Source organism: Pogoniulus pusillus, chromosome Z, assembly GCF_015220805.1.
Source record: "Pogoniulus pusillus isolate bPogPus1 chromosome Z, bPogPus1.pri, whole genome shotgun sequence".
In the NCBI taxonomy this organism is placed as follows: Eukaryota; Metazoa; Chordata; class Aves; order Piciformes; family Lybiidae; genus Pogoniulus; species Pogoniulus pusillus.
In genome coordinates this window covers 113009291-113029833 of record NC_087309.1, presented here as the reverse complement: position 1 = coordinate 113029833, position 20543 = coordinate 113009291, and the positions used below count along the sequence as shown (strand labels likewise).

General features: G+C 42.1%; 1 protein-coding gene across 1 annotated transcript in view; it reads left to right on the top strand.

Moving 5' to 3' along the window:
- The window catches only part of SLCO4C1 (solute carrier organic anion transporter family member 4C1), a 46283-nt gene extending 26372 nt beyond the window's left edge, over nucleotides 1–19911 (top strand). Inside the window, exons 8-13 of the mRNA XM_064140491.1 lie at nucleotides 352–547; nucleotides 11399–11552; nucleotides 13827–14014; nucleotides 15169–15233; nucleotides 17537–17674; nucleotides 19706–19911. Coding sequence (XP_063996561.1) covers nucleotides 352–547; nucleotides 11399–11552; nucleotides 13827–14014; nucleotides 15169–15233; nucleotides 17537–17674; nucleotides 19706–19830 — 866 coding nt within the window. The 3' untranslated portion in view covers nucleotides 19831–19911. The remainder of the gene's footprint in view (nucleotides 1–351; nucleotides 548–11398; nucleotides 11553–13826; nucleotides 14015–15168; nucleotides 15234–17536; nucleotides 17675–19705) is intronic.
- Nucleotides 19912–20543: the final 632 nt, after the last annotated feature.

The following is a 20543-nucleotide window of genomic DNA, read 5'->3' as shown; positions in this document are numbered from 1 at the left end:
AAAGAGCATTTTCTCTTTCCATGAAGTGGCCTACTGCTGTTCACAGATTCCTTCCCAGTATGTAGTACTCTGAAGTAATGTTGTTTTGCTGTGTTGAACTTGAGTTTTGGGCAGCTATACATTATGCTGTCAAGCTGAACTTCTGTGGAATGGTTACAGATAATTTGTGTAGAATAAGTTACTCGGATTGTGTTAGGACAGTTTGAACATTAGGTCACATGAACTGCATCTTTAGATACTGTTGCAATTTCATGTTAAGAAAAAAATAATATTCTAAGTTGATTCACTAAATATTTTGTCTTTTTGTGAGTGTGTTTATGTGTAATTACTGGTATCTTTGTTTTCCTATAGGACTTGTATTAATTCCAGCAGCAGCACTGGGCCAAATCATAAGTGGCGTCTTGGTTTCCCAGTGCAAAATGGATTGCAAAAGCATAATCAAGTTCATGATAGGCACTTGCTCAGCTGGCCTTCTGTTACACATAGTGTTTTTGTTTATTAAATGTGGAAATGAACCTTTTGCAGGTGTCTCTGAAGCATATAACGGGTAAATATATTTTGATGCACTCTTGGGCTTGATATTAATGTTAAAAGTAAGCTGTATCACAAAATACAAAGCCTTTTAAAAGTGTTATATTTTGCCTTGATATAGGAAATGGAAATGTTTTATGGAAACTTAGAACCTTGCTCTTGGAATCTTGATGGTTAAGAAAGTGTAGTAATATATTGCCTGCAAATTGTTGTAAGCGGGCTAGCTCTGCTTATCAACAACAAAAACTCTCAATCTGTCTAACCATTCTAAGTGCAATAGCCAAGATTTTGACTACATGATATTAACTACAGCTAATATGATCTCTGTGCAAAACTACTGTATCTTTTGTACCTTGTTTTGATAACTAACTCTTGATAATCTGGACAGTTTTGTTCTGAAAAGAGTCTTACCATGTGAAATGATTTCATGAGAGCACTGAGGTGCCCTGCAGCTTAAAGTGATTGCAGGTATTTCCCTAGAAAAGCAAAGCCATTATTGTAGCATCAGGTTCTAGTCTCCCCATATACAAAAGAGTCTTTCTTTTTATCTGGTGAAATGGCTGGTAGAGGAAGAAAAGCAATGCAGAGAGAGCATAGCACAGTGCCTCAAGATGAAGAATAAAATGGGTGGAATGACATGGTTACCTGAAACATAATACAGAAAAACGTTGGCTGATGTGTATAGGAAAGGTTTCCCTAAATAATAGGCACTTTCCCTTTAAATTACACAATTCTCCTTCCTAGTGAGAAAGGAGTCCATCACTGTTTCACAGATATTTGTAGCCATTGCAACAGATATTCTAGGGTGAATATTTCTCCTGTTGTGAGTAAAGCTTTCTCTGGGAACCATTATGCTGTTGAGAAGTCAGGAAAGGGGAAGTAAAAATGAAGCAAGATTAAAAATATCTGCAAGGATAAATATTCTTTAGAGAATGGATTCCTAGGCCCACTTTTTAGACTTCAGAATGTGATCAAATCAGCCCCACTGGCACTACGTTTATGAAATAACAAAGCAATAAGGCTGTATTAAGGTATTAACTAAGATTATGATGTTTCAATCCTCACGGTTTTAAGTAGTGCTGTAATTTTAGTAGTTCTTAACTATTTCTATAGCACAAGTAACATTTAAAAGCAGGAGGAAGGCATTTAGCCATGTGTCCTGGGTTAGAGTGGATCCCTCCCCCGGTAGAATAAACTCACCACAACGTGGAATTTTTTATTTGTTTTTTTTTTGAAAGTCAGGGAAAGATGAAATTGTATTTCTTATAGTTTAACAGTATAAAGAGAAATAAACTACTGTAGGAAAAAAAAATAATAACCTTAAGGAAGATGAAGGGGTCAAGTGGCAGCGAAGCAGCAGAAGCAGCAGCAGCCAAAACAGCAGCGGGGGAGGATAGCAGGCAGGCACAGCTCAAGCAGCAGAAGCCAGCAAGGGGAAAGAACAAGCTGTGCTTCTAGACATAAAGCTCTTGATGCTACAATGAAATTATGCTAACTTATCCTTTGTTGCCATTCTATGGCCTATCCCTGGAATGTTTGCCTCTCCCCTATGTCTGAGCTAGAAAATCAGCTCAAACGGCCACACCATGTCACAGTTTTGCTCTCAAGTAATTGATTATTCTGTCATGAATTAATAGAACTGGAGATGGCTCCCAGCTACCTGAGAGTCTAAGAAGGAGCCAGGTAATGCTTTGCAAAATATCTTTAATTATCTAAGGTGAGAGCTAGGGACTGCTGGCTACTGTCTGAAAGTATCCCGAGTCATGTGTCATGCAAATGATTGTGTTACCAATACTAATTTGTTATTTTCACCAAATACCCCATTTTAGAAGAAAGTTAGGTATTGCTGTCTTGTGTAAAAAGAGAACCTGTAAGTTATGTTCAATATTTCAAGCTAAATAGAGCAGGGAATAAACAACAAGAAGTGCTCTATGAAAATGCAGAAGATTGGTTGGAGGGGAAATTTGTGTTGTTGCCTGTAATGCACATGCAAGCAAGTAAATAATTCTAGGGGGGAATGGTACACATCTAACCAGCAGTTAGGGTTATTTAGTTTTTTTACTTGGCTGACTTAAACGCAAGTAGAATGCAGGAAAGTCACTGACATGCACAAGTATCACAGAATATAAAGGCTATTAATTTCCCTTGGTGCCTTAAGGGAATCATTGACATAAACGTACCTGGCACATTACAAAGTTTGCCCAAAAAGAGAGTGTGACATGAGAGGACTAAGCAGGTATTTTCCAGATTCCTCTTTTAGATAAATGTGGAGAGAATTAGGGTTGATAGCCTTAGGTTGGCAGAACAGAAGTTTAGGTGGTTTGGAGTCATTAGTGACAGAAGGCAGTCAGGCTTTTGGTTCTCTAACAGAGTATTTAATACCATGATAACTTACCATTAATTTGTTTCCTTTTTCAGAAGTCATACAAAATGAGTAAGGCAAATTTCATATGCTGCTGACTGGAAAACAAATGAACCTTAAAACTCAAGTTACTGCTTATGCTGGTTTCATAGTTAAAACTTGCTGTATCAGTTGGCAATATATTTAAAGGCCAGTGTTGACACATAAAACGTGGCTCTGTTTCAGTGTCTGAAAAAGCATTAGCTTTAAGATTGCCATGGACATTTCAGACCTGTGAAAACTAGGATTCAGGCTTTGTTTATGGAATGTTTGTAGTTGTATACTAAGCAGAAGTATTTGTGGGTAGCAACTGAATACGGAAGAGGTTGTACAGAAGTCAGTTGTGTGAAGCTACCTGTATTTCCTACAGAGTCCTAAGATCTTTAAAGAACAGCATACAAAAGATGCAGCTTTTTTTTTTCTTCCTAATTTAAATACAGTTAACTTGTATTTAATTATTGTGCCTAACTTTGGGTGTTACCTAGTGTAACTGTTGTTGAAGACCTCTTATCTACAGGAATTCAGAATTAACCAGTCTTAGAATAAATGTCTCCACTCAGTAGCAATTATAAAAAGTGGTTCACAGAGCGGTAGGGATTGGAAGGGATCTCATCTAGTCCTACCTCTCCTCTTAATGCAGGTATGCCTAGATCAGGTGCATAGGTATGCATTCAGATTTTGAAAGCCCCCACAGAGGGGGACCCTATAACCTCACTGGACAGCTTGTTCCAGTGTTCCATAACCCTCAAAGTAGTTTATCCACAAGTTCAAGTGGAACATCCTGTGTTCTAGTTTGCACTCATTGCTTCTATCACTAGGCACCACCGAGAAGAGCCCAGCCCCATTCTCATGACCTCCACCTGTTATGTATATATATTTATAATACCCCTTCTCAGCCTTCTCTTATTCAAGCTTAACAGCCTCATGTCTCTGAGCTTGTCCCTGTCAGAGATACGCTGCAGTCCCCTAATCATCTTTGTGACCTTCTGTTGGACTCTTTCCAGTAGTTCCCTGTCCTTGAACTGGTGGGCCCAGAACTGGACATGATACTCCAGGTTTGGCCTCAGCAGGGCAGAATAGAGGGGAAGGAGAACCTCCCTTGACCTGCTGGCCACATTCTTATTAATGCACCCTAGAAGGCCTTCTTGGCCATGAGGGCACACTGATAGCTCTTGGTGAACTTGTTATCCACCAGCACTTCCAAGTCCTCCTCCTCAGTGCTGCTTTCCTTTAACCTGTACCAATGTATGGGGTTTATTCCTCCTCAGGCGAAGGAGTCTACACTTGCCCTTAGTGAAATTCATGAGGTTTGCCTCTGCCCCAATCTCCAGTCATCCAGATCTCACTGAATTGCAGCACAGCCTGCTGGTGTGTCAGACACCCTTCCCAGTTTTGTATCATCAGCAGATTTGCTGCACTCTGTTTCTCTGTCAGGGTCTTCAATGAATGTGTTGAACAAGACTGGACCCTCTGCTGACCCCTGGGGAACATCACTGGCCATAGATCTCCAACTAGACCTTGAACCACTGATCACAATCCTCTGAGCTCTGTAATTCAGCCAGTTCTCAGTCTACTTCACTGTCCACTCATTTGACCCATACTTCCTAAGTTTACCTATGAGGACGTTACAGGAGACAGTGTGAAAAGCCTTGCTTGAATTGAGTTAGAGTAGTGGTGCTCTCATCTAGCAGCTGGTCACACCGTCACAGAGGGCTATCAAATTGATCAAGCTTGATTTGTGGTTTTTTTTCCTTCCCTTTGTGAATCTGTGCTGACTGTTCCTGTAATCTTTTCTTCCATGTTCTCACAGATGCCCTCCAGAACAAGCTGTTGCATGACCTTTCCAGGAACGGAGGCGAAGCTGGCTGGCCGGCAATTTCCTGGCTTCTCCTTCTTGCCCTTTTAAAAGATTGGAGTGTCACTGGTATTCCTCCAGTCCCCAGGCACCTCTGCTGTTCTCTGCCATCCGTCATAAATGATTGCAAGTGGATTAGCAATAACCTTAGCTACCTCCTTCAGCACTTGTGGGTGCATCCTGCTGGAACCCAAGGATCTGTGTGCCTAGCTTGTCTAGGTAATCTGTGACCCAGTTCTTGACTTTAAGGACAGTCTTCCTTCCTCCAGACTTTCTTACCTCCAAGGACTGGGGGTAAATACTGAAACATGGAAGACACTCAGTAACTCTGCCTTTTCTGTGTCCTCTCTTACTAAGTGTTCACCCATCTCATGCAGGCGCAGGCCCACATTTTGCCTGGCATTCCTTTCCTACTGATGTGCTTGCAGAACATTTTTTTAACATTCTTTGCCATATTTAATCAAAGATGGCTGTAACTTTCCTTGTTGCATCCTTACACACTCTGGCAACATTCCTGTTTTCCTCCCAAGAGGCCGAGCCTTCTTTCTACATCCTGTGAGCTTCCTTCTTCTGTTTCAGGTTTTCTAGAAGCTCCTTGCTCATCCGTGCAGGTCTCTTAGTTCTGCTTGATTTTAATCATGGTGGTACACTCATCTCGATTTTGAGGAGATGGTGCTTGAATATTAACTAGCTGTATTTGCACCCTAGAGCCCTAACCCATGAGATTCTCCAAACAGATCTCTGAAGAGGTCAAAGTTAGGTCTCCTGAAGTCCAAGATTTCAGCCCTCCTTACTACCCTGCTACTTTCCTGCATGATCTTGAACTCCACCTTCTCATGGTCACTGCAGCAAAGGTTGTCTCCAACTTTCACATCCCCAAACAGATTATCTGAGTTCATTTATCAGAAAGTCTAGCGGTGTACCTCTCTTCGTAGGATTCTCCACCTCCTCTGTCAATAACTTATTATCAGCACACTGCAGGAACCTCCTGGACTGTTTGTGCCTTGCTATGTTGTCTTTCCATCAAATTTCAGTGAGGTTGAAGTCCCCTGTGGTAATCAGGGTATGTGATTGTGAGCCTATTCTAAGCTGTCTGTAGAAGGCCTCCGCGATTTTCTCTTCCTGACCAGGTGGACTGTAGTAAACACCCACTGCAATGTCTTGGGACCAGTCTTGTTCAACAGCTTTGTCGGTGCCATGGACAGAGGCATTGAGTACAGCCTCAGCAAGTTTGCTGATGACACCAAGCTGTGTGGTGCAGCAGGCAGGCTGGAGGGCAGGGATCCATCCAGAGGGACCCGGACAGGCTGGAGAGGTGGGCACAAGCCAACCTCAGGAGGTTCAACAAGACCAAGTGCAGTGTCCTGCATCTAGGTCAGGGCAGTCCCAAGCACAAATCCAAGCTGGGCAGTGAGTGGCTGGAGAGCAGCCCTGAGCAGAGGGACTTAGGGGTGCTGGTGGATGAGAAGCTCAGCGTGACCTGCCAGTGTGCACTTGCAGCCCAGAAAGCCAATCAGATCCTGGGCTGCATCAGGAGAAGTGTGGGCAGCAGGTCGAGGGAGGTGATTCTCCCCCTCTACTCTGCTCTGCTGAGACCCCACCTGGAGTACTGTATCCAGTTCTGGAGCTCCCATTACCAGAAGAATCTGGAGATGCTGGAGCGTGTCCAGAGAAGGGCCAGAGGGCTGCAGCAGCTCTGCTATGAGGACAGACTGAAAATGTTGAGGCTGTTCAGTCTGGAGAAGAACAAGCTTGTAGATGGCCTTTTTGTGGCATTCCAGTATCTGAAGGGAGCCTATGAAACAGCTGGGGATGGACTTTTTAGGCTTTGAGGGAGTGACAGGACTAGGGGGAATGGAGCAAAGCTGGAGATGGGTTGGTTCAGCTGGATATGAGGAGGAAGTTGTTGAGCATGAGAGTGGTGAGAGGCTGGAATCGGTTGCCCAGGGAGGTGGTTGAGGCCAAGTCTATGGAGGTGTTTAAGGCCAGGCTGGATGAGGCTGTGGCCAGCCTGTTCTAGGGTAGGGTGTCCCTGCCCATGGCAGGGAGGTCAGAACTAGATGATCCTTGTGGTGCCTTCCAGCACTGACTGATTCTGTGTGACCTACATCAGAATAATTACTGGCACAAATACAGTACTGGTTCTGAAACTGCTTTCTATGAAGGAATAAGCAACTGAAACATGTAGTAGTAGCTTTATCAAATAAACTTGTGGAAGAATAAGCAAGTATCTGACTCTTGCTTATGATGACTTCTGCTGGAAAGAAGCCCTGTGAAGCGGGAGCTGGGCATCCTGGTGGATATCAAGTTAACCACAGCACAGCAATGTGCACTTGAGGCCAAGAAGGCCAATGGGATGCTGGGGTGTCTTAGGAAGAGTGTGTCCAACAGATCAAGGGAAGTTCTCCTTCCCTTCTAATCTGCCCTGCTGAGACCCCATCTTGAATACCATGGTCAGTTTTGGGCTCCCCAGTTTAAGAGGGACAGAGATCTGCTGGAGAGGGTCCAGCAGAGGGCTAAAGGATGATTAGGGGACAGGAGGGCATGGCTTCTGAGGAGAGGCTGAGGGACCTGGGGCTTTTTAGTCTGGAGAAGAGAAGACTTAGAGGGGATTTGATAAATGTGTATAAGTATCTGAGGGTTGCCCAGGAGTGGGAGGACAGGCTCTGCTCACTGCTCCCTGGGACAGGACAAGGAGTGTAAGTGGCAGCACAAGAAGTTCCAGCTCAACACAAGGGGGAACTTCCTTACTGTAAGGGTCACAGAGCACTGGAACAGGCTCCCCAGCGAGGTTGTGGAGTCTCCTTCTCTGGAGACTTTAAAGGCCTGTCTGGATGTGTTCCTCTGTGATCTGTGTTAGGTAGTATTGTCCTGCTCTGGCAGGGGGGTTGGACTCAATCTCCTTGGGTCCCTTCCAGCCCCTAACATCCTGTGATATTGAACAAATGCCTCTGAAAGAATAAATCTAGTTCTCTGAAAGCTGACTTGGGAATTGATGCAGATAGATCTTTTTGGAGATAATGAACAAATCTTTCATGACAAGCATTCTCTTTCCTTTGAAGAGATAGCCTGGAGGTGAGAAAAGCTTTTTCTAAGTTTGGTTATCAGAAGCACATGAGTACAGGGTCACTTTTGAGTTCATATGTTGATGAATAAAGTGCTTTGGTTTGTGTGGGGGGGTTGCTTGTTTTGATAGCAACTCTGCTTATTATTGAATTAGGCTGTAAGCAGAAGTAATATGGGGTAGATGTGGCTGGGTTGGAGGGCAGAAGGGCTCTGCAGCTGGACCTTGACCGCCTGGACAGATGGGCAGAGTCCAAGGGGATGGCATTCAATAGCTCCAAGTGCAGGGTGCTGCACTTTGGCCACAACAACCCCATGCAGAGATACAGGCTGGGGTCGGAGTGGCTGGAGAGCAGCCAGACAGAGAGGGATCTGGGGGTGCTGATTGATACCCGCCTGAACATGAGCCAGCAGTGTGCCCAGGTGGCCAAGAGAGCCAGTGGCATCCTGGCCTGCATCAGGAATGGTGTGGTCAGCAGGAGCAGGGAGGTCATTCTGCCCCTGCACTCTGCACTGGTTAGACCACACCTTGAGTCCTGTGTTCAATTCTGGGCCCCCCAGTTTAGGAGGGACATTGAGATGCTTGAGCGTGTCCAGAGAAGGGCAACGAGGCTGGGGAGAGGCCTTGAGCACAGCCCTATGAGGAGAGGCTTAGGGAGCTGGGATTGGTTAGCCTGGAGAAGAGGAGGCTCAGGGGTGACCTTATTGCTGTCTACAACTACCTGAGGGGTGGTTGTGGCCAGGAGGAGGTTGCTCTCTTCTCTCAGGTGGCCAGCACCAGAACGAGAGGACACAGCCTCAGGCTGCGCCAGGGGAAATTTAGGCTGGAGGTGAGGAGAAAGTTCTTCACTGAGAGAGTCACTGGACACTGGAATGGGCTGCCCGGGGAGGTGGTGGAGTCGCTGTCCCTGGAGCTGTTCAAGGCAGGATTGGACGTGGCACTTGGTGCCATGGTCTAGCCTTGAGCTCTGTGGTAAAGGGTTGGACTTGATGATCTATGAGGTCTCTTCTGACCTTGGTGATACTGTGATACTTTGTCTAGTAAGCGAAAAACTTAAGAGAATTGGTTTTGCCATTTTTTTTTCCCTCAAACCTGAAAAGAAACCCAAAGCCCATAAATGCAGTGACTGTTCCTGTAGTTCTGTTCATCCCCACAAGTGCCCAGAACCCTTTGTTTGTTTTGCTGTGAAAGAACCACCAGCTTTTAAGGACCATTTTATGCCCTCATTTGCTGGAATTCTTTAGGGAAGTGATTTTAGAACAAGAAATTTCATATCTTAAGAATCCATGTACGTTAGACCATATTTCTTCTGTACTTTAATATTTTTCTCTGACCATGTGTACATAACTAAGGATCAGTCCCTTGTAGATCAGGGAAGAGAGACATTGTGTGTAAAAAGACAACTGCTGCTGCTGAATTGATTAAATCCTCCTGGCCTTGACAGCTTTGTTAGCCTCTGAGGCATATGTATGAACAAACCTTTAATTAATGAATTTGCTTGTTCTGCACAGTAGTGCTTTAAGCTGGGGCAAATGAACTTTGATTCTTCCATGCATGAAGAATGAACTGGTGTAACTCAATAGGCTTCAGCTGCATTACAACCAAAAGAAGTATACAGGTAGCTATGATATTCCTAATTCATGCGAGCTTCAAATTCTGTTTAAGTATCAGCTTAATTCTTAGACAAAGTTTTTTCTTCTCTGAGTATTTGTGACCATCACACATTGTCTTGAAGACACCTGCCTTTTAGGTAAGGAATCTGGAGCTTTCAGCGTACAGTACTTAAATCGTAGAATCAAGCAGGTTGGAAGAGACCTCCAAGATCATCCACTCCAACCTAGCACCCAGCCCTGTTCTGTCAACTAGACCATGGCACTAAGTATCTCATCCAGGCTTTTCTTCAACATCTCCAGGGACAGTGACTCCACCACCTCCCTGGGCAGCCCATTCCAATGCCGATCACTCTCTCTGGCAACAACTTCCTCCTAACATCCAGCCTAGACCTCCCTTGGCACAACTTGAGACTGTGTCCCCTTGTTCTGTTGCTGGTTGCCTGGCAGAAGAGACTGCCCCCCACCTGGCTACAGCCTCCCTTCCTCTAGTTGTAGACAGCAATGAGATCACCCCTGAGCTTCCTCTCCAGGCTAAACATCCTCAGCCTCTCCTCACAGAGCTGTGTTCCAGCCCCCTCACCAGCTTCATTGCCCTTCTTTGGACATTCCAGCACCTCAGCATCTCTTGAATTGAGGACCCCAGAACTGGACACAGCACTCAAGGTGTTGAGTGCATGGGAAGAATAACCTCCCTTGTCCTGCTGGCCACACTGTTCCTGATGCAAGCCAGGATGACACTGGTTCTCCTGGTCACCTGGGCACACTGCTGGCTCATCTTCAGCTGCTACTTACCAGTACCCCCAGGTCCCTTTCTTCCTGGCTGCTCTCCAGCCACTCTGTCCCCAGCCTGTAGCACTGCTTGGAGTCGTGGCCAAAGTGTAGAACCCTACACTTGGCCTTGTTAAATCTCATTCCATTGGCCTCTGCCCACCCATCCAGCCTGCCCAGGTCCCTCTGCAGGGCTCTCCTACCTTCCAACAGCTCCACACCTGCTCCTAACTTGGTGTCATCTGCAAACTTACTGATGCTGGACTCAATCCCCTCAACTAGATCATCAATAAAGATATTGAACAGGACTGGGCCCTGCACTGGCCCCGTGGGGAACACCACTAGTGACAGCTGCCAACTGGATGTGGCACCATTCACCACCACTCTAAACTACTAGTAGTATTAATATTCTGTTTTCAGCTGGCTGAACTCGTAACCTGTGAGGCTTCTTTAGTTGTTAGTGTGCTGCTATTAAAAAATCAAAAGGTATTTCTATTCCCACAAGTTGCATCTTAAGAAGGTCCCTCCCCATCTTCCAAGCTGTTTTTTCAAAGATACTTCTTTACATAGAACCAATACTATAACTGGAAGTAAATGTATAAATTGACAGTAGTTACAGTAAGCAGGGCTTAAGTTGTCTTCATTTATTGTCCCCCTAAACAGCCAGAGAAAACTAACAGCTTTTTGGGTGTGATTGTGTGCTGTGGCACTCTGCATTTAGCTTACACAGTCCTCTTGGTGCTGGAACAAGCTAGATGCCCGTGCAGCAGTTTTTAGCAGTAGTAAGGCTGCTTTGGGTTTAACTAAATGACATTAAATATTGCTCTTAATCCTGTTTCCTTTTCCCTTAAAACCGTAAACTGAACAAAATTGAACGTGTAAGTGCATGGGAGGGAGGAAGGAGATGGTATAAGAAATGTTTTGAGACACAGAGTGTTGCTGTCTGTTTTGAGAATAAGACTTGGAGGAGTGATCTCTGGAAGCAAGAAAAACCCCAGAATAAATGGGAAGATCCTCTAGTAACTACTAGGAATGTGGCATGTTTTTAAACAATTCGCTGTATAAATCACTTCAGGGTTATTTTCTTATAAATACTGCACTACTTATTAACATATCTGCTGTTTTTAAGTCACTTTACTAAAAGCCTGTTAACTTTTACCTTTCAGAACAGGCACGCTCTATAACTTAACAGCACCATGCAATGCTAACTGCCAATGTTTGCTGTCTATGTACTACCCAGTTTGTGGCAGAGATGAAGTCCGATACTTTTCTCCTTGTTTCGCAGGATGCACATCACATCTAGTTGACAACATGAAAAAGGTACTTCTAGCTACAGAGGTGGCTGACATGCCCTGTTATAGCTTCTTTACAAACACCTCCTCTATCAAAGTAGTTCTTCCCTTCGTATGACGAGAAATTGAAGAATTTCTGAATCTTAAGTGGTGGTTGCCACGAGAGTAAAGATATGTGGATTGAAAACACCCGTCTAAGTAGGATAAATGTTGGCATTTGATGGAGTCAAGTACACTGACCAGATGGTTTTAGGTGTTCCAGTTGTGGGAATTGTAACAATATCAGATTTACTTACTTGATGTGGTAGGTTGGGACCTACTTCCTCCCCACTCCCCAGATAAAATTTACCAGACTAGCTCAGATGAGTTGGCAGTTAAATGAAGCTACATTGACAGCAAAGCTAAATTAACAATCATATATACAAAGTATATTTACATCTATTTACAATTATATACAGTTGAGAATTAATACAGAAATCTAATATTTGCCTTAGGACAAAAGAAAAGACAGAGGGAACCAATGCTACCCTCTCTCTCCCTCTAGGCAGAAAAAAACCAGCAAAACTCATGTGTTATCTGGTCAGCCAAGGTTAGCAGAAGAGATTAGAGCAAAGCAAAGGAGAACTGAACAGATCCAGTGCCCCAAAAATGAAGTAGGCAAGCTGAACCAGAGGACTTTTTATATCAGAAAAGGTAAAAGGTTAAATGAGAGGAAGTATTATATAGAAAAAAACAGAAGTCTGACTGCTTGCTGTGAAAATGTCATACTTTATTGTTTCTTCAGTGAATTTAGATGAAGAGCATAAAGCTATTGAATTTGTTCACTTGCTTACAAAAGCAGTCCAGTATTGCTTCTGTACTTTGCTGCTTTCCTGTGAAGCAGAATGTGGTTTTAAAAAGCAGGCTGCTGATAGCCACGCTAGGTGATCTGAGACTTGCCAGTCTTTGAAGAATGTGAACTGTTGTGGTTTCCAATCTGTCATACTACTGTTCTAACTGAATTTATATTGTATAAGCTTGAAGAATAAGGCTTGAGGAAGTAGTGGCACCAGCAGATGTGAATCTAAAGAATGAACCTGGTTCAAATAACAGTTTGTTATGGGTCGAATTGAATCTGCTCATGAATACTCAGTACCATGCTGATGTCATGCCAGCTTCAAAATTATAGTATTGGCTAGAGCAAAGTATCATGGGGGTTGAAGTTTGTTTTGTGACATGAGAGGCTTCCTATTTCTAGTTAACATCCCAAACCCAGAAATGGCATTTTTTTTCCACTGGGCTGGCTGTGGGCTTGGTGGGTTGAGGAGGTCATTCTGCTGCTGCCTCTGCTTTTTGGTGTTCTTTGCTGCAAAGTAAGCTAAAGTAGTTGTATATTGTGTCATCCCATTAAACTCATCTCAACCCAGAGTTCATTTTTTATTGTTACCTTCCCTGGCATCTGCGTGTAGCGGGGGAGACTGGGAGCAGACACAGTTTTTAGTTATTAATAAAGTTAAGGGTTCTTTGGACTATAATTTTTGAACTGTACAGAAGTAATCAGCAGTTTTTATTGATAAATTATCTTACAGTTAACAATCTGTAATTTTAGCATTGGATAAATTGCTTTTGACAACCATGTAGGCTATCTTCTGTTGTAAAGGAATTGTAGCTTCTGGCTACACTTTGCTCAGAAGTTACACTTTGCAAATGAAACCACTCCTATGGGGAAGGAGAAAAAGTACATTTACTCTTTTGACCCTTTGACACCTTTATAACACCTACCTATGTCTTCATAACACTGTCAAAGAGGCAATTAGTTTGGAAATTACGTATTTTAAGAATTTTTCATATACATTGATTTTTTTAAAATCTTATTTTGAACACTGCATCTTGCCCTGTCTTGTGTGCAGCAGCTAGTGCTTATCTTCACCACTTTGTAACAAGATTCAAGTGTAAACCTTAATATTTTAAGGCTTACTTTGTTGGTGTGTTTATACAGTGTTCTGGTCTGCAAATGCCTCAAACTCTGATATATTTAAAGCATTTCTTTGTGTTTGTATCTTAACACTTGCTCCACACAAAATGGAGATCACAAAACCAAAAATAGCTTTTGCTCAGGTAAGCTGGATCAGTTCAGTTCTGTTGAACTAGTTTTAAATCGAGGGCTTAGGATGTCATCAAGAAATTGACTGTTACAGTATGTTTCCCATACTACAAGGCCAGGATTTGCTCTTGTATTCAGTATGATACGTATCTAATGAACATTTACCATATCACTGTCACTTAGTATCATCCTAAGAGCTGTTTTGTAAATCATTTGTAGACTTATCACAACTGCTCCTGTATTGGGATACCAAAAAGAGGAAATTCTTCAGAAGACTTCCTCTATGAAGCTGTCCCTGGGAAATGTCCAACGCAATGCAAGTTTTTGCCTTTATTCCTGACGACCTTCTTTTTTGCTGTTGTTTTTACGTTTATGGCTGTTACTCCCACAACTGTGGCCATTCTCAGGTATGTTTTTGGATGGAGAAGTAGGTAGTATTCTTGAGGAATTTCTGATGAGTGAAATATTCTAACTTGTTTTGCTTTGGAATGTAGACTTAAACCAGTATGCAAGGGATTTCAGAGTCACAGAATACATCCGCTTGGAAGAGACCTCAAAGATCATTCAGTCCAACCCTCAACCCAGCTCTGAAGGGTCAGCTCTAAACCATGTCCCTAAGATCCAGGTCCATAAGCTGCTTAAACACCTCCAGGCACAGTTACTTCACCACTGGCTTGGGCAGACCATTCCAATGTTTGATAACCTACTCTGTAAAGAAGTATTTCCTAACATGCAGCTTAAACCTCCCCTGGCAGGAGGGGCTGCAGATCCTGTTGCAGTATCTTATGTAGTCTGTAGGCAGTAATTGAAGCAGAGGACAGTCATACCACTGTTCACTATCTCTCATTTGCTTCAGTGGTGCAGTTTAATAAAGAAATCAGTGCTGAAACTAAACTGCATAAATTAAGCTAGTTAGGGGGTATTTAATCTTGATGGTAATACCTTTAAGGCATTGTCAGGGTAATATGCATTTTGCAGGAGAGCAATCTGAAATAACTGGGAAGGAAGTAAATTCTGCTAGTTGTTGCATCAGTCTATTGACTTTTTTTTATAGCAGCATATTGATTTGTATAGTATAAGTCATAACTGATTAATTGAAGGCCAGGTTACTGTATTAAGGATTATGGGAAATACAGCACTTTGTGCTGTGTCGAAGCCTAGTCTCAATTCATGTAATTCATGTATTCCTTCTTAAAGAATAGGAGCTCAGGACTGCATCCTAGCACTGTCCTTACATCCTTAGTTATTCTGTAGGGAAAAGGCTCAACAGTGTATCACAGTACTTCTGGTGAGCTAGCTATTTTAGCTATACTGCTTTGTTAAACTAATTCAACCTAAAAATTCTTGATGAGCTATTGGAGTTGCTTCTATTTTTTTTTGTCAAAACACTTCTTGAAGTTCTTTGGTTGCTCGTTCTGCAGACTGGATTTCTAAACCCCCTCACAATTGACTGGTTAAAAGGTCATATTAAGACAAAGCTTATTCACTGAGAGACAAAGCAGCGAAGTAGAACAGTTAAGATTTGTTTACAAGTACTTGAGCTGCGATTTTTTGTTTACAGGTGTGTGCCAGATAAACAGCGGTCCTTTGCTCTCGGAGTACAGTCAGTGTTTCTGCGGCTGCTGGGTATGACTGCGAAGCACTTGTGTCTGAATAATCTCCTTACCTGACATTTCTCTGTATTTTAAAATAAGGCAGTCCAAAGCCTTCACAGGAGCTTGAGGCAGCCATGTAGAATACTCCTGTAAGAGAGATGCCGTCTGGGTTCAAATACCGCTTTAAATAGGGCATGCATGCTCATTTGAGCCTTTCTTGTTCTTATCAACACAACCAAAACACAGGTAACAGCCATTCTTTCAGCAAAAGGCAAATGCCTTCACTTTCTCAAGAAGGAAGCCCGTCCTCCAGGTTGTAATAGGAAAAAGTCATGTAACAGAAAACAGCTTCATGTGATTAACACATCATGTTCTAGAAGTTAAAAGGAAGTATCACAGTCTCATATAGTTACATCCTTGTTGGCCGTGCCAGTATATTGTAAAATGCAGAGGTGGAGTCATTTCTCTTCTTCCTTCCCCTTGAATTCCTTTATTTTTAGCCCTTATTGAAACTGTCAACCCTGCTACATAAACAATGGCATTTTTTTTAATATGATAAATCTAATGCTTAACTTCTAAATTTAAGCGTCTTCAGGATCTCAGTAAGACAGGTGAACCACCTTAATTAAAACAAAGCTAAATGTAGGAATTCTCTGAATCACTGATTGGAATTTTCTCGTTGCAAAAATGACATGTGCAACTGAAGATTCAGTTACTGATTAAAGTAGTGTAAATATTTAGTACTGCTGCCATCCCCTCCCATTTGAGGTCACATATCTAGCATTGTAAATTTTGCTTTTCTGTACTTAAACTCCAGTTAATCCAAGTCATACTACCAGTAAAGCATAACAAGAATAAATAACATAAGTAGAAATTAGTTGGGAGGTAGTGTTAAATGTATGAGGGCTGTTCCATTGTACTCAGTTATCTGTGGCAGGCTTTTCCCTGTGGAGCAGACGTAACGGAAAATAAGACCTCACAACATGAAGAGTGCTATCAGGAAAGATATGTTTTTATCAGCACTAGATGAGGTCCCCCTCCAAAGCCCTTGCACACCTTCACCTTGTTCATGTGAAATGTTCATACTACAAAATCAGACATATTCAGTACAGGGGTAGGGTTATTACAGTTAGTTCTGGGAATAGGTGGAGTTATTACAATCAGTTCCTGCAGCTTATTTCCATACTGTCCCACCTCTTCACGCATGCTCATTGCCACCTGGTGGTCATCTTTTGGGGTCTTTGGGAGGAAGGCCAATGTCTTTCTCACTCTGACCTCTCTACCTTTTGTCCACCCAGCATCAGTTGTGGGTCATATTCTTGGCTGGAGTCTCCAATGTTCTCATCTTTGAATACAGTATTTTCCTTCTCCATGAGTGTTTCAAGACCCTCTCAAGCTTAACCCCCTTCCTTTGTGTTTATCTGATTGATGATGCTTTATGTCAATGCTCACATAATTAATGATTTAAGTAGGTTTCTACACTGTTCTCTATCCCTTTTCCTCATATCAGAGCACAGGATAGGAGAAACTTTTTTGCGCTGCCTGTACAAGGCTGAACAAAGCAGCAACTAGCAGCACTACCACCAAGAAGATGCTTATGCTGTAGACTTTAGGAATCACACAAGGGTCCTAGACAGAAAAACTGCAGTAAGGCCATATCTACCTGCTAGCTCAAGGGCTTATCTGCTTGTTAGCTGAAGAACAGTTTAGGGCATCAATAAGTTTAGGCAGAAATGCCGTGATGTACCTGGAGTATTTATTATAAAATTGGGTATATGTGGATCCAAAACATTTTGTGATTTGTAAAGCACCACTGCAACAAAAATCACACAATCTAATAAACACTACACAGAAGTAATTTTAAACACTACTCACCTGAAAATTTTCCTAGAAGCTTGGCTACATCTGAAGGATGGACAAAAAATGTAATTGAGCATACTAATATAATATTTTAGTTCTCTACATTTAGAAGAAGTTACTGATATGATCTGAGACAGGAACTTGGTTTCCTTCAATTAAAATCCTGGCTCTTATTTTAATCATATTTTTCTTTGCCAATGAAAACTGAGGAATGTTCAAGAAGCTGAAGTCTTCTTGCTTGGTAACTGAGAAATGTATAAAGAATTAACTGATACTCTATGTACTCGACCTATTAATTGAGAACAAGCATACTTGCTGTGTAATGTGAGCCCTATGACTGATGAAAATGTTGTGTTCAGAGAGGCTTTCCCATTTTATCTTCCCTGCCAACTTGGGATTTCACTGCATTCATTAAAACCAGGTAAGACTATACCAAGTAAGTCAAACATTCTAACATCTTGCTGTGGGTTTTAGGTACTATTCCCGGACCAATTTTGTTTGGTGTTGCTATAGACAACAGTTGTATCCTGTGGGATATTGATGAATGTAAGACTAAAGGAGCCTGTTGGGTTTATGACAATGAAAGAATGGCTTATATGCTGATGGGCATAAGTAAGTTCTTTGCAGTAAGTACTTGATTGAGGTGATAGATACACTGACCTTAATTGCTAGATAGGAATTATTTTAATTAGAACCTAAAACTTTTCTTTTGTGACATTAGAAGTTTATTGAGTTTTGGGTGTGGGTTTGGTTTGGGGTTTTTTTTTTGTTGTTGTTGAGTGGTGGGGGTTTGTTGGTTTTGTTTCTTTTAATCTTAAATGGTAAAATACCAAGCAAGGAGCAAGACTACTCTTTAAGATTACCTAGAAAACTCTTAAAATAACAATAATAGAAAGAAGTTTTGCTTATTGGTCTTTCTTTATTGTCATGCTGACTGAATTTTAGGGGATTACCATGCATTTGAGTCTTACTTTTCTTGATCTGTTGTCAGCTTAAGGTCTTGTAAGCTTCCTTCCTTGTTTACTCATCTGTTCCCTTCAAGTATGTGGTGTATGTATGTCATGAGGAGGGAAGGCAAACTAAGCTTCCATCTATGGTCCTGTCTTCAGGCAACTGTAGTAAAGTGCATAAGCTAAACTGCAGGAGCATTAACTTCAGTTTTCTCCTCTTTTTCTCCTCAATCCTTCTCCCACTTTGCCACATTGTACAGACAACACAATACACCAGTGATGAGTAAATGGAATGACCTTTTAAGGTAGCTAAGGAGAAAATACTTAAAATGTTCTTGAGTGAGGAATTTTAGTTTGTGGCAAAGTGAAGTACAGTACTGAAGAAATAGGGAAAAAGTTGCCCTTGAAGCTGGAATGGGGTGAAGAAGCATAGAAGCCCATATATAATCATAGAATGGTTTAGGTTGGAAGGTAACTCAAAGGTCATCTAATTCCAACCCCCTACCATAGTCAGGGACACCTCTCACTAGAACAGATCACTCAAGGCCTCATCCAACCTGTCCTTGAACACTTCCAGGGAGGGAGCAGCCACAGCCTCCCCTGTGCCAGTGGCTCACAAGCCTCACTATAAAGAACTTCCTAACATCTTGTTTAAATCTCCCCTCTTCAAGTTTAAACCTATTACTCCTTGTACTGTCATTACAAGACCTTGTCGATAGTCCCGCCCCAGCCTTCCTGTAGTCCCTTTCAGATACTGTAAGACCACTCTAAGGTCTTCTCAAAGATTCTTCTCCAGGCTGAAGAGCCCCAACTCTTGTAGCCTGTTCTTGTAGCAGGGCTGCTGCAGCCCTCTGATCATCCCAGCGGCCCTCCTCTGGACTCGCTCCAACAGTTCAATGTCCTTCTTTCACTGTGGGCATCAACCCATGCAGAATGGGGTGAAGAACTGTCAGGCAGGTGAGAGATCAGGAGTCAATTGAAAGATTGCCTTTACCTGCCCTTTGCAGTTGGTGTAAAAGATGCTAACATTCACAACTGTCTCAGTTCTAATTTAAATTCCCAGAGACTCTAATAAATTTGATAGAACCAATAACAATTTGTAGAGTGCCCTCCCCTCTCCTCCCTCCCTTCCCAAAAGAAAGGAGTTAGAAGTAGAGAGGAAAGATAAGCGCACCCAAATAAATCAATCTCACTCGATTCAGAAGTTAAAAGGAAAAGTTAAACAGTAACTTAGAAAGGTATCTGAGGTAGGGAAGTTCACAAAAGGTATAGGGAAGGGAAAAATAGCAAAAATACAAAATGTATAAATACAACCCAAGTTTGTGCTGGTGGCTTTGTCTGCCTCATGGGTGATGGCCACGTGGTACACAGTGAGTGGAGTGATGCAGAGAGAGATGCAGAGGGCTGTGCAGAGAGAGAGTGAAACAGGAAGTATCCCTGCTTTTATGGGACAAAAAGGGGGGGAGTGGGCTAGCCATCACCTGGTGGCATTCAGACCCACTCCTGGGGAGGGGTCAAGACCCCTAGGGTCCGGTTCAGGGTTACTCCTCCTGGAGTGTTAACCCTATACAACAACATATCTGTGAAGTCTTACAGTGTAATTTTACCATGTGGAAGTTTATAAATGACCAAGATGCTCTTGTCTTTTACTGAAGGTGTCTGCAATCTTAACTATTCTATTCTTTGCCGTCAGGTGCTGCTTGCAAAGTCATCACAATCGTCTTTGTGGTCATGGCAGCATGTTTGTATAAGCCTCCACCAGCAAGTGCAGCCCTCCCAGAGAAACATGCAGAAATGGAATCTGCTGTACATACATGAGCAAATCAGGGGTTTCCAAAAGATGACAGTAAGACTAAGCACTGTTGTAAAGCCTTTACCAAAGTTCTTGTATGTATGTATACATACTTTATACTTTATGTATGTATACATACTTTATACTTTATGTATGTATACATACTTTATATATATCTTTAAGTATAAAAGACCATATTCAGATTTTTGACAACTCAAAATAGTTGTAGATGTATGCAGTGTTCTCTAACTTGCTAAATATATATATATATATTAGTATTCCATTGTGTATATCAAAAAAAGTGACTCATTTGCAGACTAGTTTTAAATGCCTAATCTATAACTTAAGTGAAACAAGTTTGATACACTCTATTAAAAAAAAACCCAAAGTAACCAAACAAAATCAAAAACCAACCAACCAAGAAAAATGAGCCCCACTTCTTGCTGCTTAGAAAGTAACAACTAAGTGAGACTGTGTTGGCATGAAACAAGCAACTCGGCACATAAAAGGAACTGTGAATGTTTAAAATGGACTTACTTTAACGGGCACATAACCTGGGTTAGTGCCTTAGCTGGGGATATTGACTATAGACACACTTGGGAATGTGCAAGTGTAAACATAATAAAAGATGTTTGTACATGTTATTTTATTGGCTTAAGTTCACTTTTTAGTACTTGTAGAAAAGTGTAAATAGTACTTATAAAATTGCTGGGTTTGAAATGGCAAAATTTGTTAATTT